The sequence below is a fragment of the Leptonotus elevatus genome, chromosome 7 (genome assembly GCF_054856555.1).
Source record: "Leptonotus elevatus isolate MCC_2025b chromosome 7, RoL_Lele_1.0, whole genome shotgun sequence".
NCBI lineage: Eukaryota > Metazoa > Chordata > Actinopteri > Syngnathiformes > Syngnathidae > Leptonotus > Leptonotus elevatus.
Genome location: NC_141245.1, coordinates 18,365,628 through 18,391,860, shown reverse-complemented (window position 1 = coordinate 18,391,860; position 26,233 = coordinate 18,365,628). Strand labels below are relative to the sequence as shown.

Sequence of the window (26,233 nt, the reverse complement as noted above, 5' to 3'; positions counted from 1 at the left end):
TGGCAGATGTGCACGTTTAAGGCAGCCCGTGAGGAGGAAAGGCGGAGGAGGGAGACAGAAAAAGTGCCTGCCAGGCTGAAAATAAGTGGCCGATGACCCACGTTTGTTTGGTTTACACAAACTGCACTCAGTAAAGATGCCTGATCCTGTTTTTTTCTAGGTGTGTATCCCTTTCTAAAGACATTTGGGCGTGTTAAATGTATGTAAATGCTACTTTGTGGTCAGCTTGACTTTAAACAGTACAAAATAGTAGAGCAAAGGGAAGGCAGCAAGACAGAGTAGTCATTGTCATTGCAAGGTTGCCTGGTAAACGGGCAGGGTCCAACTATAATATATGGCTACAAGTTGCCAGTCTTTTTTTTTTTTTTGTATACGTATGCAAGTGAAGCACGTCTGCCCAACATTAGGTATATAAGCACATTGTAATATCCTGCCATACAGAATCTATATAAAAAGATCATTCTAAATCTAGATGATAATGCTCAATTGTCACAGATACAAGGGTTCTGCAATCATACATACAACATTTTGATGCTACAATAACTCGTTTACACAGCGGCGTAAGAAAACAGAAATGAAGATGTTAGAGGTTCTTTTTAGGAGTAACCAGGTCAGATAGGATTCAAAACGAGCTCTTCAGAGGGACAGCCAAGGTTAGATGTTTTGGGAACAAAGTTAGAGGCAGCAGATGTAGATGGTTTGGAAACGTCTAGAGAGAGATCGTGAGCATATTAGTATTGATGGAGCTGCCATGCAAGAGAGCTAGAGGAAGTCGAAAGACATGGTTGATAGATGTAGTGAGGGAAGGCATAAAGGCAGTTGGTGTTTGAGAGGATGATGCAGAAGATTGGCGCGTTGTGCCCACATGTTTTTTTCATGCAAATATTTTCTGCGCTTACATATGATTTCAATACTGTGTAAACTGTAAAAAAAGAAAAGAAAAAAAGGAGGAGATCCTGCTTTAATTTGCCAGCAACTCAGAAGTTCAGCCTTTAAAGTTTAGAGGCCAATCGATGGATGGGACGCTACATTATGCTATATTTTAGTGCCACATCCACACCGCAATTTTACTCAAAGTATTTTTAGTGTGTACAAGAGAATTTGCCAATACCATGAAAAAAAAACAATCAAGTGATTTGCTCCCAAAAACGTATAAATATGTTCTATTTTATACGATTTAAATGTCCCAAAGACGCATTTGTACGTTTTTTGTGTTGTTGTTGTTTAATGATAGAGCATACAGAAGGCTTTGATGCAGCCTCTCAACTGCAGAGAACTGTTGAAGAAATTTTAGTTATTGTAAAAACGGCCGGCAGGTGGCAGCAGAGGAAAATAGATCAACTAGGGCCATGTTGAAAAAAGCTCATTTACCCACAGTTCTAAACAGGTTTGTGAATAATGATGAAACTGAGCTATATTTTAATGCTAATTGCTGCAAAAGGGAAACAGGTATATATACTTTTTTTCCTGATGAAAGAAGAGACTCAAATCTTTCTTTTGGTAGGTTCCATGTTTTCATAGCAATAGAACATAATATTCTGTGGGAATTGCAAAATCAATCAAAATCCAGCCGGGAGTGAAGGGGGTTGCTTCAGTGAAAATGGCTGGGTGAATGAGTTAAAGATTTTTCAGTCAGAAATTATAAGTGAATTTTGCAAGGAGAGATTTTGTCAAAATGTTACTACTTTATTTAATAATAACAATAATGTTACAAAAGGGTTGAGAAACAAAATCATGAACTCTAGCTTGGGAGATTGCCACTCTACCACCTGAGCTATGCCACTCCTACTGTTTGCTTATATCCAAATGGAGACCAAAAATCGGTTTTGGTCTTTTGGAGTTACGAAGATTCCATCTGACACGAGTTATATACATTACTAACACGTAGTAGAGTAAAAAATACTATACTACACATCTATTTGTCATGTATGAAATCACCCACACTAAAAACAACAACACATTGACAGACAAATATGGCGACCCCTGATTTTTTTGAAGAAACGGTCTTGCCACACTAGAATCAAAATCTTATGTCATCCTCTATAAAGGAAGGATGCTGTTTGTTTCCATACAAATGAACCAACAACAAAAATGATGCACCCTTCACTTTTGTGCAAGCTCGGCAGAGGTCTGTGCTTATTATCAATGTCAAGGAAGAAGCTTTAACACAGCTGTTGTGTTGAATCTCATTAGACTTGGCAGCCATACCAAATGAAGTGTCAGTGGAGCGTGCGCGTGTTTCTCTACCTGCATGGTTTTCCTCTTGGTAAGGGTGATCATGAAGTTGTTCCACTCCCAGTGCTGCTCCACCACATTGGCAAAGATGACATGGCCATTCCCGCAGGCCCCAGCCACCTGCGTGCCGTCAGCAGACCAAGCCAAGCTGAACACGCTGCCCGTGTTGGGTTTCTCCAAAGCGTAAGACCACTGGCAAGGAGAGGAGGAACATCATCCTTAACAATGATGGCCACAAATGTGCATTTCTTTTGGGAGCGCTTGGAAGAAAATTTATAGAAAGGTTTATAGAGGAGGTGAGCACCGTATGAGTGAGAGCAGATACCCGTGCACGTATTTTAAACTCTGCTGGAAAGAAGTCCCAGCCAGTCAATCAGCGAGCCGTGATGAACTGTGAGACATTGAAGGAGCGTTCGGCCCTGCCAAGTCCAGCAGTTGCGCTCGTAAACATACACTCTGCTATCCTCATCTATCACACATGCAGGATGCAGGGAGAAAGGCAGACAGGGGTCTGACTAACTAAACCCTGTTTTTTTTTTATATAGGAAATGATTTAGTGGTGAAACTTAAGGGAAGAGTAGCTCGATATAGGTGTCCCATGTCAGATATATTAACATCCTTTAAATAACTAATATGAAGCTCGTTTTCTTTGGAACACAACTTAGATCAATTGGTGAAGACAAAACAAATGTTAGCATGAGGTTAGGTATTGATCTGCATTTATGTTGTTGATGGTTTGGCAGAGAAGAAAAGTTATCATATTAATCAGTTGCAAATTGACGATACTTTCCAAAGGTCGGAAAGTGTAAACATTCATCTACAGACACCAGTAAAAGCCATGTATCAGGCAAGGCGCTAAACCAGGTCTAGAGGCTGCTATAGCCCTGTCATAAATCTGTGTCGTCTCAGTAAAGTCCCTCCAGCATTGTATTTTACAATTTGGAGTATTCTTTTTTTTTTAATTTTTTTTTAAACATTTTTAATATTTTTTCTTCATTAAACAAAACATAAAAATATGAAGAAGTTTACAAGTAGCCATAGTGTTCCAATCTAATCCTTGCTTCCATGTTTGTGCTGCACCTGTACCTTGTCTGTGTTTGGGAGGGAATGGAGGCGGATGGGTCTGTCATTTACTTGTGCGTTTGGTTAAAAATGTTGCTATTGCCCTGTTGTCACTTGAAATTATTTTTTTGAATGAATACTCTTTGGCCAAATTTAGTTAAAACTCCTTTTACTGTATATATATATATATATATATATATATATGTAAAAAAAGAAAAGAAAGCCGTTTCTTCTTCGGTTATTGCTTTAGGTCTTTCCGGTGCACTGCTGTTGATATAGCGCTTCCATAATGGCGCAACACGGCAACTGCAGTTAAAATGCGTTGCAGCTGGAGCCCTGTGTTGAGCGATATCAGTGGCTCAGGCTGGAGGTGAAGGTGGCCGCCTCTGACTTTTGTACACAAGGAAAAACCCTGACTGAACCCTTCTTTGTTGAAAAATAAAACATGATTTATTTATTTTTTCCAATTCAAGACATAGGAATAGGGTCTACTGATGAACAAAATGAACAGTGAGAGTAGCCTTCTCATTAATTCTGGCCCTCTTCATCTTGATTTTAGAAAGTGTTGTGTTCTTGTCTTCTCCATTTCCATGCAGCTTAAGGAAATGTCCCTTTAGTTACTAGATAACTAGTTGTGCTGGACTAGAATTGCTCAAATTGGCATTGCAAATCATGCAGCCGACTCCCATCACTCAGCTCTATATTTTATAAAGCACTTTAAAAACCACAGCTGTTTTCTTAAGATGGAACCCAGGGGGGCAGCTGATACAATGAAAACAGCAGAGGTCCCAGGATTATACCCTGTGGAACACCATACGTTTCGTTATACATGTGAATTCATATGGCACATATTCATCCGAACTCTTTTTTACGTGTGCTTAACATAGTTAGTATGAAGGTTTACAATAATAAAAGTAAATCACAGGACGTACCATCCCAACAGTCAAAAGTCAACTTCTAAGCCCTTTCCTCGTAATGGCGGGCGGACAAGTGCAGCTCAGCGGGCCGAGAGAGGAGAAAAGAACCTCAGTGTGTTCGCCGGCTGATACGCACGCAGCTGTGGGATGTGAGGTGTGGCCTTATTTCCTGCACGTTTGCCTTTTGACGGGGCTAAAAGGTAGCAGTCAGCAGGCTACAGGTTAGCTGCTTTGATCTCCTCTGGTCCGCCTTTCTCCAATAAACGCATATTTCTCAGCTGGTTTCCCTCCCAAGTAGTTAATGTCATACTGGGACCAAAAATAGTTGCTGCAAAAATAAAAACTGTGCTGCAATGCGGACAAGAGACAGTTTGTTAAACCTTAATGAAATAGTGTTGTAATTGTGTTCCCCTCCCTTTTCCCCACAACTTCTGCCCTGCTCACTCATCACAGCAGGGACTATTTTCCTTATTCATATTATTTGACATTCACAACATGAGTGGAGTTGTGCTCGGGGAGGCTCCGGAGTTCGGGTCGGCTTCAACAATAATGAGGGACGTCATTTATACTGCAGCTAACGTCTTGAGATGGCCCACTCTGTGTTAAAGCCCCCAAGGGGGAAAGGGGAAGGGATGTCTTGATGGATGCAGCTGAATGCGTACACCAGATTGTAATGAAGCAGGACATGTGATACCTGCCAAAAAGGAGCGCTGCTGGATTCACGCTTACCTAATGCTTTTAACACATTGAGCCGTTTTACTCCTCTAAGAGTCCGCCAGCAAACCAACGTGTGTGTGTGTGTGTGTGTGTGTGTAAAAACAGAAGAGGGGTTTGTCTTATGTGTGTGCAATATTTATGTGAATACGTGACTCTATAGGCAAAGAATAGAAGTGTGCAACAGTGAAAAGTTAAGATTAAGTACACTTGAGAAAATAAGATTAAGGGTACAGCGGCATGTGCGTAATGAAAAGGCGGGCTTGTCAGGAATGTCTAGCTATGTGTGACTAAGAAGGAATAGTTGAATATTATTATTATTCAATATTATATAGTATAGCCCTTTGCAGAGCACACAACACTGCCAAGGCCCAATGTTCCTAAACATGTCAATCCCATTTAGCAGTTTGATTGATATACAAGGCCTCAACGTTCCTCTCCAACAATGTCAGTACAGCTCCATCTGATAGAAGCCACACTTGGCCCCAATGCAAATGGGCTGTAACTTCCCTTTAAACATGTTAGTAGAAGTGAACACACCTGTCGCTTTGGGTGGGCCTTAGGGGTCTGTGCCCGCCCACCAAGATGATTGTGCCCCCTATTTGAGGCATGGATCTCTATATAAAAAAAAACACAACTTTTTTTATTATCATATTTTTCACAGTAGCTAATTTTGTGTTTTAAAATACCAATGTTGAGTTGTTTATCATTAAGACATTAAAAATATGAAGAAACCGTGGTGTGATTTTGTTTGATTGATGGCCAGTCTGTATCTGCAACAGCCATCACGGCCTTACTGAAAACAATGTTAGGTACGCTGGCTTAGACGCGACGAATGCGTCAATGTTGGCGTGCGAGAGTAATGTACATTTTTTTAAAGTGAAGCTGCAAGTTTTTTTTTTGTTTGGTATTGTGTACTGTGGCAAGACATGTCCATATAACATGTACGGAGTGTAAATAAGGAGTTCCGAGGACGCTGGCGCTGTACGACATACTACAGTAATGTCGGCAACTAAAGAGCCACTTGAAACGTGAATTTATTCAAATATATGGAGCAAGTTAATGCTGTCTGTAGGGTATTCATAATACTTGCCTAAGCCTGGGCTCTGGCAAAGGGTCTTGAAGTGCATAATGTCCACTCTGCCACAGTGAAATATCCATTGATATACCGACTTTTCAGTCATTTAAAACAACGTGCTAACCGAATCATGTTGCTAAGTAAAGGTCCACCCATAAACGCTCACATTACTCAAAAATGTCCACCCTGTCATTGTCCATCCTGTCAGCAAGCAGCTTGACCAATATGTATTTCTGCAACGAAAAGGTTCCATGTAATTTGTTCATGATTACTGGTAATTAATCAGGTGCACCATTACTAGAGCTACTTCCACACAGAACTCCTCCAGGAATTGAAACAGGAGGTATAGAGAAATTAACTGGTTGTTAATTTATCCACAAAACGAATCCTAGTAGCTACTGTTTTGGTGGAATAATGGGGGGGGGGGGTGAATTGAAGGGGGGAAAGGGCGTGTGCAGACAAATGTACAGAAAAAAAGAGAACAAGCAGACATGCAGAATCAAGTGTATGACGATTTGGGGTGGGGTCGGGTGAGGGAGTCCTCACGCTGGTCACTGAACCCCTCGTCTTTCTATAATGGGCAGCTTTGTGGCCCGAGAGAAGGTGACAGACATGACGTGTAGCCCAGCCGCGGGGAGGGAGCGGGGGCGGGGGATCCCTCAAACTCACAATGAGCTCATAGACGTAGACGACCGCGTATATAAAGCAATGCGTGCAGACAAACATGTACACACAAGTGTTTGTGTCGCGGCAGAAGACTAGGTCTGGTAATCCTACACTTCAGACGATCGCTCTGGAGCACAGAGCAAAAAAAACACCCACGCATACATCCTGTGTGTGTTGACACATGTGTGTTAATGTGACTCAGGCGCACATACGTTAGTTGCATGTAGGTGAGAAACCCTGGAGTGCTGAACTGCTGAAATGAACCTCTGGGATGCGGTAGTATGACAGGGAAAATGGGGGTCATCATATCAATGTTTGATGTAGACATCAAGTTTGAAGTTGATGCATTTGTATTTGTGTTTGGGCGTGGCTCACAATCCAGAGGTTGTCGGTTCGATCCCATGCCATTGTGACCACGACGAAGTATCTTTGAGCAAGATACTGAACCCCCACTTGCTCCTGATGCTGCGTCATCAGTAGATGAATGAGTAGTCTAATGTAAGGCGCTTTGAGGGCTTTGTAAGGTAGAAAAGCGCGATATAAATGAAGTACCATTTAGTACCATGTACAGAACCTATTGTACTCATTACAAAACAAGCACAATGGAAATGCCGAAAGACCAACGCTGACACCCATGTCACTCACCAGGCCAGATTCCGCCTTTTAAAACCATAAACATGCAAAGTCACAGATACTACAGAAGAATGTGAGGATGGTGACCCCAAGGGGACACAAATAATACATGCTAATCTTCAGCAGGAAATAGTTTAAATACGGTAGTAATCTTTTTTTCTTTTTTCTTTTTTACAAAAAACATGTCCTACTAAGTAAAAAAAACCATGCATGATTAATTTGTTTTTAGATTATGGTACAACTCAAATGTGTTTCTCTTAATCCTATTTTGACCCTTCATCCACTCTGTGTACTACGAAAGACTGTTTTGGTCTGGATGGGTCATGTTAAAGGGGGATGGGCTGGGCTGGAACTTAGGCCAGGAAGGAGTTAATGACACATGTCTTCACTAATAGCTCCCAGTGGAGCTATCTGCTGATTCAGAACCATTATGTCTTAGGCATTAAAATATGTCTGTCGACGACCACTCAAAACTCCCCCAGTGCACTGATGCACAACAAAATGCTAATCGGACGAAGGGTCATGAGACCTCCCCACCTTTGATTCTCTTGTTGCCCTTCATCTCGGGCACTCCTGTCACTCTGTAGAAAATAGTTTGAACTGCTATTAGTGCTAATGGGTCAGCAAAGTAACACAATAAAGTGACATGAAATTAGCCTTCAGTAGTGGCAGACCTGATTCATTTTACTAGACCTGAGTCATTGGTGAAAGGGTCTACGGGTGTTATAGTGTTTTAACCACCAAGGCGGCTTTAATTATTTTATGTAGCACATTTCATACGCAAGGCAACTCAATGTAGCAAATGAAGGGTATGCTAAAAAAAATATATATATATTTTTTCTTTACCTGGATTTAAAAGCATTTACATTCTGGGTTGATTTCACGCTTTTAACTCTGGGCTCTATTAACTGACCTGAGTCTGCAGATTTCAGAGCCCTACTGGGTTTATATTCAATCAACCTTTGTTTAACGTAGTCAGGACCCAAAACATTCAGTGATTTATAGACCAGTAGCATTAATTTTAAAATCTATTCTATATTTACTTAACTTTAGACCATCTTTTATTGCTAAACAAATGATATGTTTGTTGCTCCGTTAAAGCTCCAAAGATAAAAAAATTGGATCACATGCGGCAAAGCACAGATTTATGCCATCAATAAAGATTCATGCATTATTCAAAGAGAATTTAAGGAAATGGCGCAAAGGGCTCTGTTTCACAATGACAAGGCCAAGCTAAAATCCGTGGATCTGCATCTAAATTTAATAGGTTTTTGCTTTACCCAGGAGAGCCCCTCCTCCCCTCTTCCCACAGTTTAAGTAGGTAGGTAGATTTAGCATAACCCTGCCATCTAAAATAACAAAAACAAAAGAAGTGAAAACACTACTTATTTGGCAGAAATAGAAAACAAAAACAACATGAGGAGATTGTTGTTGCTGTTTTGTTTTTTTATCATGCACATTCATTCAATCGAAGTAGATCTATGCTAAAGAAGAGCTGTGTTACTTGTTAGCTGAGCGTTGCGCGATTGGGAGCCAAACTAGTCGAGGGTTAACAGCCTTACATAAATCACAACAGCTGGATGACGCTCAGCGAAAAGCCAGCTGGCTTCAGTTTGCCTGTGGGGCTGTGTGCGCAGGACAGGACCTGGCAGTGCAGGTACAGAGCGTAAATCCTCACACACAATAAACACAACACACATGTGCGAGTGTAATAGACACTAGACATATATACAAGTATCTGGCCATAAACAGACGGTGTGTATGAAAATGCTGACACCAAGCTTCTCCTTTAAGACCAAACCAATTCTGTAAGGTGCAAGCGTGAGGAGGAGTTGGACTATTAAAAGAAACGGTTGTTTTGAGGAGGTGGCTTTGGATGGGGTTTCATCAATCTTTGGGGGGGATTATGGGGGCTTGTAAACGTCAGCTTGCAGTGACCCCTCGACTCAAAACAGGGTTGACTACAAGGATAAGAATCACCAGGAACTATGTCCAGAAGTGCTGAGACCTGTACGTGTTCAACCATCTGACTGGGAACTAGCCTTAAAAAATATACCGACTAGAAGAACTTTGGAGTTAAAAGCTCTATTCAGGTATTAATTGCTTTACACCATGGTGTTACTAAACTTGATTTTGCATGAGATTGAATTAAATCAAACATAACAAAAAGGTTTCTTTAGTTTTTTCCCCCCTATCCAGAGTTTCTACAATTTGGAACTGGAAGATTTGGGAGAACACACACAGGCTACCTCTGAAGTCGCAAAACTTCAGAGTGTGGAGCGCCGCCATGCGAAACATTATCTTAAAGCACTGAAATATTAGCTCTGTCCGTGCATTTTCTTTGTCTTTTTGCAACACCTATTCACAAAGAAGGAACAGTCTCACAAAATGGTTCTAGAGAAGAATCTGACAGTGACATATGCATCAACATTGGGTTATGAAAGGTTATTTGTAGAGGTGTTTATTGTGTTTATGGCGTACTGTTAACGGTTGTTAACTTCTCTTTGCAATTATCCATCCATCCATCCATCATCTACCGCTTATCCGGAGTCGGGTCACGGGGGCGGCAGCTTTAGCAGGGAAGCCCAGACTTCCCTCTCCTCACCCAATTGCAATTAAGAGCGTTAAAAAGTCAGATGCTTGAGGCATTATGCCCCATTCCTTTTCACATTTTATTATTAAAAACAACCAATAACATGGTTAAGCAAATGTTTTGTAAATGTTACTTTAAAAAGTTTCCAATACAGTTAATAACTTCTTACGATTGCGACCTTGATCCTAGGCTGGATTATTTCTTATTTGCTTGATTACCATTGGGAAAAATTGCAACAAATCTTAGGTCGTCTCGGAAAAGATAAATTTCTGCCTAAGAAATTCCACTTATAAACAATGCAATCCACATTGTGCTTGTAAAACTAATTCTTGGGCTTATGCAGGGTTGTTTTCTCCCTAAAAAAAACCCGTCCAATTTGAGTAGGAGAGAAAATAAAGCCACGTGGGGTAGTACAGTTCTACATCTGTTCAATTACTCAATATTCAGTACACTTGCCATCTTCAGTGGCAGAGACAACAACAACAAACCAATGTCTTCAAAGTGGAGGAGCACCGGTGGAGCTCTACAAATGTCCGGCAGATAGGCCGGACCCTAGTGACTGTAGAATGACACGAGTTGGGAGCTTTGTCAATGGAAGGCAAGCTAGAGAATAGATAGCTCGAGGGAGTGAGCAAGAGAGAGGGAGGGGGAGAGAGAGACAGATAGAGAAAAAGGGAGGGAGGGAGAGTAATGATCTGCACATGGTTTCATGCTGGAGCCTCAACATAGTAACCATAGACACATGCTGGGGCCTCCTGGGACTCATCAGCAAGACACAGCTGTGAGCTGGACAGCAGAATTCTATTAGCACCAACTATGCACACATGTGCTTACAATCTCTCTCAAACACACACACACACACACACACGCACACAATTTAGGCATTTGGTTATGTTTTGACACGCTACAAAGGGTTAAAAACAAACTAGACTCTTTACCCAACTTTAACACCATGACTATTGGGTCGAGAAAGTGTGAAGAAGGTACAAAGTACTAATGACTTGATTGGATAATTATTGTTTTAATTGATTAATTGGCCGATTATTTTGTAGATCAATCAGTTTTTTTTTTTTTGTTTTAAGTTTTACAGACTGTCACGGCTCACTTGTTTGATCATGCGACGTTCACAAGCTGAGCCCTTCGGCACTGTCATGTCTTTTTCAGTCGACAGCAAGTGGCAAAATGGCCGCCCCCGGAGATGGATTAAAAACGGGTGGATTTTGCTACTGAATTCATATTCACCAAACACAATATTTACCAGAATGTGTTTAGACTAGTGGGGGCACAAAGATTTATTTTTTTTACTTGACTTGAGTGTGATACAAGACCCTGGCCTATAAGAAATAAATATGAAAATGTTGTTGGCAAACTTAAGTCATACTTAGAGTACAGTACTTGTATATTCCAGATTCCATCCATTACCCAAATAAACAATAGAATAATTAATAGGATAATCAATTCCGAAAAAATCATTAGCGACAGCCCTACCCGTGACTCGTGAGGATAAGCAGAAAATGAATTAATGGAAGCCAAAAGACACTCACACAAGCACGCACAGTAGTATCTTCATGTGCTGTGCCTTTAAATGGTGTGGCCAAGTGGGCGCCATCTCTCCTTGTACCTCACTCCACTCCACTCCCTCTCTCCCTCTCTCTCTCTCCGTGGTACACAGCAGCAGCCTGTCTTTCTTTCTTTCTTTCTTAAGCAGCCGTTGTGTTCCAAAATTCAGTGTCCTAATAATACTATCACTTTGCATTTTTTGGGAGACATACTGAGAGTTAGCTTACAGCAACAACAACAATAAAAAAAAAAGGAAAACAAATATATAAATAGGTTGACAATTAGGTTGTGTAAGAGAAAGTACAACTGAGCGTTCAGCGTCGATGTCAGGGGGCATATGAATCCTTATTGCATTTTATTTTTTGGTAAACCGCTTTATTAGTGAATGGGCTCCAGCACATTACTCATTAAATATTTTTAACATCAACTCTCAGCTAATTTTTTCTCGCTTCACTGGAGCAATGAAGGGTTAAGTGTCCCACTCTTAAGTGGAGGAACGATTAGAAATGCACTACATAAAAAAAATAAAAATAAAACATTATGTAGAAAGTATTTCTCAGCATGGTCTGGTGAAATTGTTTATCTTATATATATATATATATATATATATATATATATATATATATATATATATATATGATATTTTTACAATATTGTGACCATTTTTTGTATCGCCAACCTCAGCACAATATTGTGATAATTAGCGTATTGTGACCTTCATATCGTGATAATATCGTATCGTGATGTTTGGATATCGTTACATCCCTTATGACAAATGCGGCCAACTGCGCAAACCAGACATTGTCAATGTCTATTTGGGTGCCAAGAAGTGGGACAAACACAGAGGGGCACACACAACACCCCCTTTCAAGCTCCCCCAGTCCTCAATACAGAGCTTAATGAACTCAGCCTTGGCAGCAATGTTTGAAAAGATACACAAGTTGCAAAAGTCCTATTATCCCGGCTGCATTGGTTACCCAGTGACACCCCACACCTTTTCATCGCTTCTTTTTTTGCGAGTGTGACATGTTTGTTTAACAAGTGGCGCTTGAGGTTTCGCCAAGAATGATGAACTTGCCAGTGGGGCTGAGAGTTGGGGGTTTGAAATGGTGGTGACATGTAGAGAGAGGAGAGAAAAGGAAGGCAACAACATAGAAAGTTGAAGGAGAAACCAGCATATTTTATGTAGACCCAACTTTACAGGATCGAGTGGACAGAAAAGGGAAAGAAAAAAAACACCTTCCAACGGCTCTCTTTGTCATGATGCCCTCCGTTTTGGTTTGCAACAAGGCATGCTTTTAGCACACCTCTAGAGAGGTGTAAAAGTAATACTGTGTCAACAAGTGTCTTTTACGCAAACTCACGTTATGCACACAGGCACAAACACACACTTTATTGTTCACATGCTTGCACAAAGCATCAGCAAGGGAGCAGAAACAGACACCAAAAAAGCAAGCTTGTTTGGCACTAAACAATACAAAGCATAAACTATTATCTTAAAATTTGGCTGGATGATACTGAAATCTACATACGAGTACGTATGACTATTTTAACAATAATGAAACTTATCTCTGGTAAACCGTGCTACAAAGAATACAAAAGAGAAGACAGAATGAGTATGCTGCGCTGCCCTCTTCCTACCAGAGAGCAACCTCAACTCCGCCAAAGAGAAGAAGGGGGGGGGAGTGGAGAAAGCAAGAAATAGCATGCAAGAGCAGAAACTTGTAAGGGGAGGGAGCGGAGTAAAGCAAAAGGGAGGGAAAGAGAGGGAGAAAGAGGAGTGGCCCTGTACTGTAGGCTGAAAAAGGAGGGGGGTGGCAGAGAGAGCAAGAGAGAGAGAGAGAGAGAGAGCTGCTTTGCTGCTGACTCAGGATTCTCTTTGTTTGACCACGCTCCCTCGCTCTTGCTCTACTTCTCGGTTACACACACTCCCAAACATACGCTGCTTTTCTTTCACGTGACATTTCTTTTGGACAAACCCATGCTAATTATTTCACTTTGTCTACTCTACCGTGGACCCTTCTCTCCTGTTTTTCCAACCCCTTATTATGCATTTCTTTTCTCTTCCTCACCTCCCACAATAAAAGTCCCCTTCTCGTGTGATGAAAACAGATAAATGTGCACCGACTAATAAATCTGCAGCGGTTTCTTTTGGCGTTTCATGCTCCACCAACAGTGGCTCACTCTGCGCCGTTTTATCCCCTTCCAGCAGCGGCGATTTCCAGATGTGGGTTGGCGGCTGGCATCAAACCGCTAAAAAGCGGGTCAGGTATACCCGCCCCTAATGGAAGAGTTATTGGAGGAGAAGATAGGGGTGAACGCAAGCATGTCACACAGGATAAGAGGCTACACGGCCAAAAAATGAGTGAATGCTGGCTGACGAACAGAGAGAGTCAGCATGTGAAGTCACGTTTCCACCAAGTGGTTCAGTTCAGTTCAGTTACCACTGTATAGTTGAGATTTGGTAATCTGTTTTTTTTATTTCCACAACAGGGTGCGCAGAGGGGATGGCCATGAATGTAGCAGCACAACACAATGCTACAAACTCAGGCTTTATAACGATTAATCAAATAAGTTGAATAAGTAGATGGCAAAATAGGTCGGAGAAAAATCTAAGCCTCAAAGCTTTGGAAATTGGAAGGAGAATTTTTTATTATTATTATTTTTTTTACAAACGTCTACGGTCACGTGTGCCATTTGGTGTCGAAATAAAAAAGGGTCTATAAAGAACGAGTATGTCCAAAGTTTGACATCATTTCACACTAAATAAGGAAGATAAAGTGCCATGTGCCAACAGCTACAAAGTATTGCAATGGCCCCGCAAAAGGTCAGATACAGCCGCCACTGCACTTTCAATCGCTTAATTGAACGAACGGTACAAAAAACAAGCCCATTCATGCACGAGCTGCCGATGGCCGCGACTCACGCGACTCACGCGACTCACGCGACTCACGCGACTCACGGCGAGTCACTCAACACATTGACTGGCTAAACACCTAGCCAAATCTATGCCACGCTTTTTACATCCATACGCACTCAGTCGCAGATACAACAGTAGTATGTGAGGATGGTGACCCCTAGTGGACAATTAATAATACTTGCACCTCACATGCATAATAATGTCCTCGATTAATTAAATATCGATTAATTAAATAATCAAAAAATATTTAATAGCTGCAGGCCTATTTATGAAGTCCTCAAGCAAGAAACCCAGTGTTGAGTACTTTAGGAAATTCTGGTAAATGGTAGAAGCCCAAATGCCCATGTATGTATGAAATTGAATGCATTTATTTTGGGGGTGTTGGGGCAGCGGGGGAAGCGACCACAAAAGAGTTCCAGTTTCGGCAAAGAGGTAGCATACAGTGACAACCGAAGAACTGGAAATGGAACAAAGGAAAGCGCAGTGTAGTGTCTATTATACTCCAAAGGACAAAGCTCTCTGTGTGGCTCGGTTCAATTACAACTTTTGAATGAAAAAAACAAACAAAAAACTCAACTGTACTGTTTGGTGGTGAAAACTATGATTGGGCCGATGACCAGTTTATCGTGGTTTTAAAAAGTCAAGTTTTGAATAACCGCTAAGAGTGGTTGTCACCTGTAACTTGCAGAGTTGAGTAAATGAGCCGTCTCTTTGAAGTTAATTGTCTCAATTAACTTTTTTTCCTCCTTCTCGATGAGCAGACGGGAGGGGAGAGCAGTTAGGCACAGGGCGGAGGGAGCAAGAAAATCAAAGAGACACTATGCAAACATGGATGCATTTTTGCTCTCTTGTTTAATGTGCATTCTCCTAAATAAAAAAAAGAAAGAAAGAAATAGTGCCAGTGTGCATGAGTTAGCCCCAAGGACAATATGAGTAGCCCACGGGTCTGTTCTAAAATTTGCTCAGCAGTGATAACATATTGTGACTTTTTAAGAAGCATTAAAACATAAATTTAAACTTGCCAAATATTCAATATTTAGTTTAAATAAAAACAAAATAGATGGTCCTCAATGAAAAAAAAGTTTTTTCAAAGTCATTTTAGACCTGTAATTATAATATCGTGATATACTGCAATATTTTTATAATAATAATGTTTTATTTTTTTCATGGTTATTATACCGTCAGAATCTAATCTCGGCCCATGCCTAAAGGGAAATGCAGCATAAGTTAAATTAAGGAGAGGAGGGGAGGCACATTTTGATGCTGAGCCATTAATAATCCCCTGCTGGCAGTGCAAAGTCGGGCTCACAAAGACCTTAAGGGGAACCCCTGTACTCCCCAAGAAAAAGGGAGGTAGACAAGGCCAAAGGGAAAGCAGGAGGGAGCACTGATAAGCGTGAGGTGGACCAACACACACTGACACGAGTCAGGGGGAACATTCAGGGACTCCCATTCATCTTCTACGAGAGAATCCCCTCCAGGAGGAGAGTGGGTTTGTACGTCACAGACAAAGAGGAGATTGAGAGGAGAGTTTTGTAAATCTATGTCATACAGTCCATAGAGTGACTGGATAAAACCTCAAGGATGGGAGGAAAGGCATGTAACAAAATAGATACGTTTGATTGCTGTTCTGACATTTTATAGTGGGGCGCATAACCAGCAAAAATTGATCAACAAAATGTGATTTTTGTTATTCGGCCTTTAAGCTGTTGAGAATGTTAATATATTCGGCTATTTAGCAGTACATTGTTCGTACCTATGCTACATTTTTTTTTTTTTTTACTTTTACTTACTGTCATGCCCTCACATGTGAGAAAAGGCAGCCAGTGGTAGATGCACTTTTTAGACGTTGACTGAACACACTATACATACAGTTGTTTCTACACATTTTATACTATAAGTTGTTTTTGGTGTTCAAATACATCTACAAGGTTATAAAAAGTAGGCTGTGATAAGTTTAGGTGTTTTAATTGGCTTAAATGTGTTTTTAAAGCATGTGTGATGGGTAAATCTAGACTTTTTTTTTTTAATTGGGGGTTAGGGGTTAGAAAATGTGTTAAACGGAGTTTCATATAAGCGGACCACAAAACGACTTACTGGACAGATTTGTTGCCAGAAACTGACATTTTCTGTCAGCAAAGTACAATTTCTTTACTTCAGATGAATCAAGTTTTTCATGTCCAAAACATACCCACCACCCCGAGGAAAAAAAAAATTAATCACTGCTCATGATAACCGCGCTCTTGTACAACCTGAAAATTGCGCAGCGTAAACGAATCATAAAAAAGCTAAACTAAACAGAACTTACATTTATGGCATGGTCGTACAGTTGAGTGAGGGGGAAAAAAAAAAAAAACAAGCGGCGTGGAGGGAAGAAGGAAAAGGGGCGGAGAGAGTATAGGGAAAAGGTTGGGGGTAGGAGCGCAAGTGGGAGATCGCCTGGCACAATGAGTCCTACTTGTTAGCCAGTGGCAGTGTCAGAGATCGTGACAGGGTCCAGACGCTAGACACCAGCTGCAGCGCCTCGTAAATAGACTGCTGTCTCGCAGGCACATTTGCACGGCAGCAGCGGCTGCGCACGCACGCACGCAGCCAGGCATGCGGGCACATGCATATACTATGGGAGGCACACAGACACTGACTTATTGTTTCTACCCCAATCTTGTAAAAAAGGGACAGTGGACCTCTTTGTATCGTGTCTTGTTAAGGCTCCCGTGTAAAGAAATAAACCCCACACGCACAAAACCTCAACCAAATGCCATCTGAGGCCAATGAATATATAACAACAATCGTGCAATTTAATGATAACAATTCTTCAGAGAAAACAATCTGCCGGGCGCCTAGCGTGCACTTTTTCCTCAATGTAAACTTGGGTCTCTGGATGCGTGTTCATCCCCCGCCCCGCTACTCCGATGTGATATTAACAAGGGGGAGTGAGGAGAGCAGAGCAGAGCATTTAGGGTAAGAGAAGAGTGGAGCCGGACAGGAGGTGAAGGGGTTAAATGCGCAGCGCCAATCCTGCTGAGCCAGCAGTCATAGGTTTAAGTGCAAGGTTTCATTGTATCAGATACAGAATGAAACTCCTTCCCATTAGTCATGCTATAGTGAGAGAGAGAAAAAAAAAAAAAGGTTTAGCAGCTGCTTAACCCGTACTGCACTACGCACAAACACGGCATCCAGACAGGTACAGCACACAATCTTTAATTTTTGTGTTTAAACTCACATCCACAATTATTGTGGCTAAATGTGACACTGTACTGCACCAAAATGTACTACCTACTTTCCTTTTTCTTAAATCCCATTCCTTCTTTTTCGGCAAGCCTCCCACGCCACGCTACAGTACACACTGTCTCGGAGGAGCTTTCGGGAGGAGAAAGCAAGCGTGCCCTTCCTCCGGTTCAAGCAGGGCAGAGACATAATCCTCCTCCTCGTCTTTATCCTCAGACTGCCTCAAGCAAGGCACACACCGAAGTGAGGCAAGTGGCGCTGCCGTTTGAACATTGGGACCCACCAACCACATAAACAAAGCCATAATAAGGGGGTTAGGTGACTTGGATCATTGCAAAAAATAACGACATAAATTGTATTCAGTGTTGCCCGTTTATAGTTTTAATGGTACTCTCTTTTTATATTTTGGTCTAGACCAAATAAAATTGATACAAGATGGCCTCATTTGAATGATTTCATCAGATCACAGCAATAATCTGGAAGTTTTTCCACAACCTACTGTAATCCCCCCCCCCCCCTGTCAAAAACCCCAAAGTAACATTAAAAGCATAAGAGACTTCCCCAGACCACTTCAGATATTTATATTCTATGTGTGATATTATCATAACCTCTCCAAAACACCTTACTCTTCTAGAGAATGTATATGTGTTGGCTCAGATGTCCTTTAGCCTTTTTTGGCACCGGAGGGAACGTTACCATTTGATCCTAATTAAGTAAAAAAAAATGGAGCATGAAATGCCATGTGATCAGCACAGCATAACACAGGTTTGTTGCGGCACACTGTCTTGACATCTACATGTAAACTCCTCAAAAGAAGACCAACATGTCCCACGAGGGCGGCGCATGCAATGCTGTTTCTGGCCAAATGTTCACGAAAAATAAAACAATTACCATTCGTTATGCTTTTCATCTCCCCTTGTTGCTTCATCTCCAGTTACCATGAGCACCAGGTAATGAGAACATATGGCATACAGCCTCTGTAGACAGGAACAATGCGCATGAGAGCAACAAGCCCTCAATGCAACACAATGCAAACCACAGCGCACTCACTGCAAGAACTGACAATGTGGTACACATTGTGGACTTTTGGGCAAATTACTTATGCTGGTGACAAACAGGAATGCTATTTTGGTACAAGAGAAGGGGATGGATGGAGCATATACAAAAGAGAAGTGTATTATATTGTCATTGTAATTATACATGCATGGACTCCAGTCTAAAAGAATGAGCCTGTTCTCAGGAGAATTGTGTAGAATTTTACTTGACGTTTAATGCCTCGCCCACAGTCAGCTGTGACAGGCTCCAGTCTCTCTGCTGTGACGCTGAACAGGATTAGCAGTATCGAAAATGGATTGTTGGATGAATTGATCTATAGAGTTAGTGGGGGGGAAAAAAACTATTTTGTAAAGGGAAAATGTCATATTGAAGTAAAGAGATTAGATCTTAAACCCAATTAGAAATGTCAAGTGCTGCACACTAATGCAAAAAATTACCATTACGAAATTATTATGGCAAACTACGGCATATTATGCTGCATGGTTTCATTACTTGCTTTACTGTAGGACTCATGTTTGTTTTTTTGCAATCACTCGTAAAAAGGATTTAAATAGCTGAAACATTTCGGTGATAGAATAAAGGAAATTTAGCTGTTTAAATGAGTCTTTGTAAAGTGAAAATATGTCTTATAAATTTGACACGCTCACATTTTAATAAGTGAAATCAAGTATATAAAATGAGGTTACAAAACTGTGAAAAATCAAACCTTCCTCTATGCCGTGTCCTATGAAAACCATGCTCAATTCAAACCAAAAAAATGGATGCCGCCTCATCGCAAGCCCAAGCTAACTTTCAATTATTTTTTTTTATATATATTTTTTTTAATATATATATATTTTTTTATGTCACCCCCTCCTGGCGCTTACACCTTTCTCATCATCACGTGCACACGTTCACATCCGATAACGAGGCACTCTAAAGCTGCCACCTTAACGGAATGTCCAAAGGGGGATGCATTTTTAGGGTTTAGGCATTTTGAGCTAGCTAACTGCACCTCACAACTGCACCGGATAACTGCTGATGCAAATGAAGGGGCTCAAGTTTTTATATTGATGCACGTTTTAAGAAATTATCTGCAAACATGTATGATGCATTTAGAAACAAATCTCTGAAATTCTATTTATGAGGTCTTCAAATATACAGATATCTATATGAGCTGCTATAGTTTATCGCAGAAACCTCTACAAACATGTCATGTTTCTGTCATAGGCTAAACTTCTCCGGGTGAAAAAGACGCCCTTTGAGTGTGTGACTGCACCACAGTTAACAGTCACAGAGGGTGGTAATTAAAGTATAGTTTGAATGATAGAGGATATAAAATAAGTCTTTTTACTTACCCCAGTTTTGTCACAGAGTCGCAAAGTGTTGAAGGAGCCCACGGCAAACACTTCTCCATCTGGAGCCCAGGACAAGGAGGTGACTGGGTAGTCATGTGACAGCGAGAAGTAAAGCAGGCGGCCAAAGCTGTCCCACACCTGTTGAAGAGACGAGAGGGATTTTTCAAGGTGCAACAACAACAAAAGAGAAGCTCCAGTATGCCCGAAACACTGTTCACACCTTGTATTTACAGTCCTCTCCTCCCGACAGTATGAGGTCATTGACTGAGTTCCAGTCCACCTTCAGGATGACCCCATCGTGCGCCTTCCACTAGAGAGAGGCAGAAATTACAACTCAGGAATACTGTCATCATATTGCTTGTTAAAGAGCAAACAAGGAATGTTTTATATACTGCATGCATGTGGGTTTTTTGTCTTTATGATGTGTGACAGTGAGCAGGTATTGACATTATCTTGCTGTTGGATGTTATGTTTCCTCTCTCTCTACACACCCTATATCTTCCATACTAGACTAAAGGGCCCAGAGGGGGAAACAACATAAATATTCATGGACATCTATGTTATTTGTGACTGTATGAGAGGCTGTGGAAATCATGTTGGATGTGATGGTGGTCCTTTCCACCGAACTATGGGTTACACCCTTTCATTAAGTGGCTGGTATATGAAACGCTTTACTGGAGGTTGCTTCCAAATTCACCCCAATTTGACCCGACTCGTGTAACACTAATACTACTCTACAACTGTGAAACGAGAGCTACGGAACTAAAATCATGATGCACCAGTATTGACCAGTATTATTTATCAGTTTGATGTCCATAGTTTTGAGGTATAATTCTCTCTTTTTTTGTGTTGAACTCCAAATTGTGTTAAAAAGCAAAAGTATCACTAAATAAAAAGTTAAAAACATAGTGTACCTGTATGACTTTGGCGCTCGGTTGTAGAGGTTTGATGACCAGGTGTCGGCCCGATGTGTACAGAATCCTCTCGGAGTCTGGGCCCCAGGCCACAGAATACACGGGAGAGCCTGTAGAACACACAAAACCACCTTTATGCATATTTTCAACCGAGACAAACGGAAAAGGATGTCACTAAGCAAATATACATTAAATGACAGTATGTGTGTCTAAACTTCTCCTGTATTTGATAAAAGGAAAATGTATCTTTGGCCCACAACAGTGATGAGCACAACTCTTAGAAGCGCTCACTTTCCCTCAGGGCTCTCTTTATCATTCAGCATATAGAAGGCACACCAGCTGTGCAAAGCTGCCTAACCTCTGCGGAATAGGCGCGAGTGTGCGCGCGTGTTTACGAGTTAGGGTTGTGGATACGCACGTGTGCAGTGCGGGCTGACATTTAACCCCGCACCAGGTGCATGCGGTTTCTCACATATGCAAACCGGTCACATGATCTAAACCTGACAAAGGGAGCAAGAGGTGGATGAGGCAAGCTTCAAATAACACTTGCATGTTTTAAATGTAGTCTCAGAGCAAAAAGAAATTGGGTCAAGACAAACACAATGATGCACCACAGCTTGCTCCTGGGGCATGTGTGTGCGTACTTTTGGGGCTCTTTAGTGCAGCAACACCTGCAGTGATCTAAGAGCCATGTGGACGAAGGCACATCTTGCGTCTCTATCCAGGTGTTTTACACATCTGTGGGTCTGTTCAGCATCCCACTACCCCAGCAGCTCATGCTTCAAACAGCCCCACAAACGGGGGGGGGGGGGGGGGGGGGGTGAACATACAGGATCAGATTTTGCCATTTCCGCCTGCCAAGTTTTTCCACAACGCCCGCCACATTCAACAGGAGTGTGCCATCCATTTTCCAAAAAGGCCTCCTACTATTAATAATTAATAAGCCCAAAAGCCCAATTGATCAGTTAACAAGTGAGCCAAGTGGAATGAAAACTGGATAGAGAAATGTTTCATTCATTGGTAGTCTCTTGGTGATGCTTTTAATAAATCTCAGTAAAGGTTTGAAACATTATGATGCATTAGTGAATACAGGAGTGGATGATCGAATCAACAGCTGATCTTGAGTGCAAAATACTCCCCCCCCTCCCCAAACTCTGTCTCAAAAGTCACACACAAAAAAAACCAAATTTGATAAGACTTAAGCTCAGTGAGCATTAACTACACACGCGTGGTTACGACCACAGAAGAGGAAATGGAAGCTACTGCAACTCAGGAAGGGGTTTCACTTGTCTCTACCTTCGCTACTCAGTACAATATGGCTAAAGTTACATCAATAATAAAAAAAGAATGGAATGTACATTGGCAGTGTGGTGCACGCATGCAGATAACACACGGAGATTTGATGAAAAAGACAAAGAAGAACGTTTCGACAAAGCTGTGGTCAAATCTTATTTTTCAACATGTCTGAGAACTGCTATATCACCTTTGCTGTGTTGCCTCGTGTGTTCGAATAGAAGCTATTGAAACATTTATACTGTGATATTGATGCTATTTGCTATCCCCCTCTATGGTGTTTTGCATTATGTGTTAACATTGAGCTAAATATATACTACTCTATTTTGCGCACGTTGTACTGTAAACTTCAACTTTGGTCTGCCAATAAATAACTTGAAGGACTGTTCGCAAGGAGGACAGATAGTGTAGCATATGACAGGCTGGCAAAGGGTATATCGGGTGATGTAGCTTGGTATGGCGTTTACGAGTATGAATACAGACAGAGTATCAGCACCAATACTGGTATTGTTTTGTTGCATCCTTACCTGAAGCGTTTCCTGTAAGGTAAATAAAGGTTTTATTTAGCTATAGGTTTGACTTTGGAACTAATCATATACCAAAGTCATCTAGCGTCCCAAAACGGATCGGTTTACGGTTCAAGCAATACAGCCCAAAAGGCTGAATGCATGTGCGCACATGCCTTATATGAGCATAGTCAAGGAGCGCCAATCAAGGGCTAACCATTTCCTTCCTGATAGCCTTTTAGGATAATCTGTTTACGTCAAACAGCAGACAGTTGCGCAAGAACCTGCAAAAATAGCCTGCTGTCATTATATAATTATTGTTTTAAAAAAAATGTTGACTGTTACATTACTTTTCAGCCAAACGGCTATTTCTTCAAATTGCGTTCGCTGTCTTACCTTGGTTTGCGAGCGTTGAACGCAGCATGCCACTTTTGGACCAGTTTTTGATCTGCCCATCTTCTCCAGCTAAATAGATGTAACATTGGAGAAACACGTTTCAACATTCTTCAATTTGACCACCACCTTAACATTATACCAGGTAGATTAAATACACATGGAAGTTATTTGTTAATCCAGTTTATGTCTTACCTGTAATGAGAGCAGTCCCATCATGGTTCCACCTGCCAGCTAAAACAGCTCCTTTGTGAGCCTCAACACTCTTCTCAATGCGTCCCGTCTTGGACACAAGGTGGAACTTCCCTGCAGAGAAAGGGGGAAAGGCCATGTTGAGGTTGGCGCGCGCATTCCCTACTCAAGATAGCGTGAATAAAGAAATTAAACGGGATTCAGGCAAGTAATTGAATAGGGCTTTTTTTTCTATTCCATTAGCAACAGAGGTTATATTTTTCAAATGAAAACAGAAGCATGGAAGATGTTATTTTTGTTGTTTTATTCATCTCAGGGATGCATCATCAACATTTCCATGCTAATTTTTTTCTGAAGGGTGAACTGAAATATTTACTTTTTTTTCATAAATAGATACATTATTATCATCATCATGTCAATAATGACCTTTTACCAAAGATTTCAGGATAAGCATGCAAAGTTGAGAGTAGTTACAAATGAAGCACTATTTTAACAGTTTAATGATAACTTGTTGGATACAATATCTTAAAAATAAAAGTGACACTGTAGCAAGGAAAGAAAGAAAAACTAAAGCTGCAACAGTGAATAAAAGCTGAGTTTTCATGACTCAATGGTCTGCCAGAGAAAATTGCTGCCTCAGTTTGGGGGAGGGGGGGTGCGCTTATGCAACCCTACACTGTTATTAGTATTCTGACCACATGTTGCCTGACATAATAGTACATCCACATTCTGTGTGTTTGTTTCTAATGCAGCTTGAAGACAGGCAGTGCTTGTCACTTTACAGTACGGGTCAACACACAATTAGCACTGGAAGCAAAACAAAAACATGGGACATGTTCAACCACATTACACTTCTTCCACACAGTTGAGGTATTCTGGGTTTGAATTTCGGATCGGGCCCTTCAGTGGAGTTGTTGCGTGGGGTTTTTCCAGGTCTCCCGGCTTCCTGACATTCTAAAATCCTGCGTCATATGTTAACTTAAATTTGTACATAGGTGCCACCACTCCTGTGGCCCAAAATCATCTGCGATCGGCTCTAGTTCACCAACATTCGTAAAAGAAGCCACGCAACTGGATGAATTTTCAACCGTTTTAATGTTTTTGCTTAGGTAAAATCAGGTCGATTTTTAGTGGCTTGAGCTATTTTATTATTACTCATTCTTTGAAGGTGTTGTAATATAATGTCAGCTGTGTTATGTAAAATTGATGGCATTCCATTATGTTTAAATCGGTAGCTACCGAATCACAAATTTGGGTTCTCAGCTATAAAAGTTGATTTATATGATGTGATACAATTATGCAAGAATGCCGTTAAACGCTGTAATTATGCATTATGATCAGGGATGACACAAGCATCCATATTAAATTCAGAAACAAAAATGAGTGGAAAAACATTTAAGGCAAACTGGAAAACAGTTTTTAAAGCTGTTTACCAGTTATTGAAAACCACTAGTTGTCAACCAGTGTAAATTAAATAAGTGTGCGAAAATCTGAATAGGCAGCATGTAGTTTGGCATGCCTCCCTTACAGTTCTGCGGTTCTGGGTTCGAATCTCAGCTGTGGCCTTTTCTTTGCAGGATTTGCAAGTTCTCCCCGTACTTGTGTGGGTTTTCTCTGTATAATGCGTTCTCCCACATGTTAGGTTCACTGAAGACTCTAAATTGTCCTTAGGTTTTAATGTGAGTAGGAATGGTTACTTTACTTGTATATGTGTGTCTTCTGCCTTGTGACTGGCCACCAGTCCAGGGTTTACCCCTACCCGCTGAGATATACTCTATAACTATTCAGTCAGTGAAAAATGAATGGCTGAAAAATATAAATAAAACACTTGCCATCGGTGCTGGTTAGCACAAAAATCTCAGTCTGCGTCTGCTTCTTGCCGCCAACTGTCTTGGGAAACCAGTGCAGGTCAATGGGGTAGAAGTCCTCTGGCAATTTTACCACAAGACTGGTCTCGCTGGTCAGAAGGTTCCACCTGAGGATCTGGTGGTCTTCACTGCAGGAGTACAACTCATCGGCTGTGGTCCAGCCAACGCAGCTCACTAATTCTCTATGTGAGCTACAATTAAGGAAAATGGTCAAATCACATTAGAAGGCATATAATAAATGTGTGGATTCAAGTACTGTGTTTTCACAAAGTTAGTCAGACCCATCTTGACGCTGTTTAAGCATATTACTCAGCAGCAATACAAAGCACAATCAGAAAAAAAAGGATATGTTTAGGTTCCTTCAGTAGCGATGTTTTCAATCGCATTGTAGACGTTTGTGTCGTTATTCCCTGTGAAACTAGACAAGGAAGCAGACATGTAGTGACAACATGTTACTATCACTATTGCACGCGATTGTCAGTTTATCATAAGAAAATGGAAATACTGTAGGATGGAAAAGGAGTGATGTGGTTGCTGTTGACAGCGGACGACTCCGGCGTAGTTGCTACGTTACCTGACTGTTGCGAATATCAAATCCTTTTATGTTGGCAGTCTCGGCTGTGACGTGATGCTAACGTTAGCGCGGTCTTCGGTTTAAAATAGGCATCGTTCTTTCATTAAAAAACGTCACCGTGGGGCAGAAGTCGATCCCCGAGTCACACGGAGTCAAGGGGGGGAAAAGGTTGTGCAACCAAAACGGTGAGCTGGCTCAGTTTGCTATCGCAGGTAGCCACTGGTAGCCATTAATCTGGGTCACAGCTTCACTGACTGAGATCTCGCGAGAGTTCAAAATCACTTCCTTGACAACGGATATTTCGAAATAATAACACATATCGTACTATTTTTCTAAAATGTACGCTTTTGAATTATAATTGAAAACGATAAAGCACATTAAATTATAAAATCTAAGTATGTTGGATGTAAAAATGACTCGGGGGTTGACTTTTGCTGACGTAACCAAGCGAACATTTCAATGCATACGAAGCAAGATAAAGTTTAAAACGTGGA

General features: G+C 41.2%; 1 protein-coding gene across 4 annotated transcripts in view; it reads right to left on the bottom strand.

The window, feature by feature from the left end:
• ift80 (intraflagellar transport 80 homolog (Chlamydomonas)) overlaps positions 1-26,233 on the bottom strand; it is a 36,959-nt gene that overhangs the window by 9,775 nt on the left and 951 nt on the right. Inside the window, exons 1-10 of one of the 4 annotated variants that reach the window (XM_086080137.1) lie at positions 25,740-26,201; positions 25,517-25,583; positions 25,273-25,353; positions 25,130-25,183; positions 23,301-23,411; positions 23,109-23,177; positions 20,914-21,023; positions 20,220-20,309; positions 20,000-20,137; positions 2,248-2,427 (exon numbers count right to left, since the gene is read on the bottom strand). In XM_086080137.1, coding sequence (XP_085936263.1) covers positions 2,248-2,427; positions 20,000-20,137; positions 20,220-20,309; positions 20,914-21,023; positions 23,109-23,177; positions 23,301-23,411; positions 25,130-25,183; positions 25,273-25,312 — 792 coding nt within the window. In that variant the 5' untranslated portion in view covers positions 25,313-25,353; positions 25,517-25,583; positions 25,740-26,201. Of the gene's footprint in view, positions 1-2,247; positions 2,428-19,999; positions 20,138-20,219; positions 20,310-20,913; positions 21,024-23,108; positions 23,178-23,300; positions 23,412-25,129; positions 25,354-25,516; positions 25,584-25,739; positions 26,202-26,233 lie in introns of those variants that run through there. The other 3 variants (XM_086080138.1, XM_086080135.1, XM_086080136.1) reach the window with 3 other exon arrangements.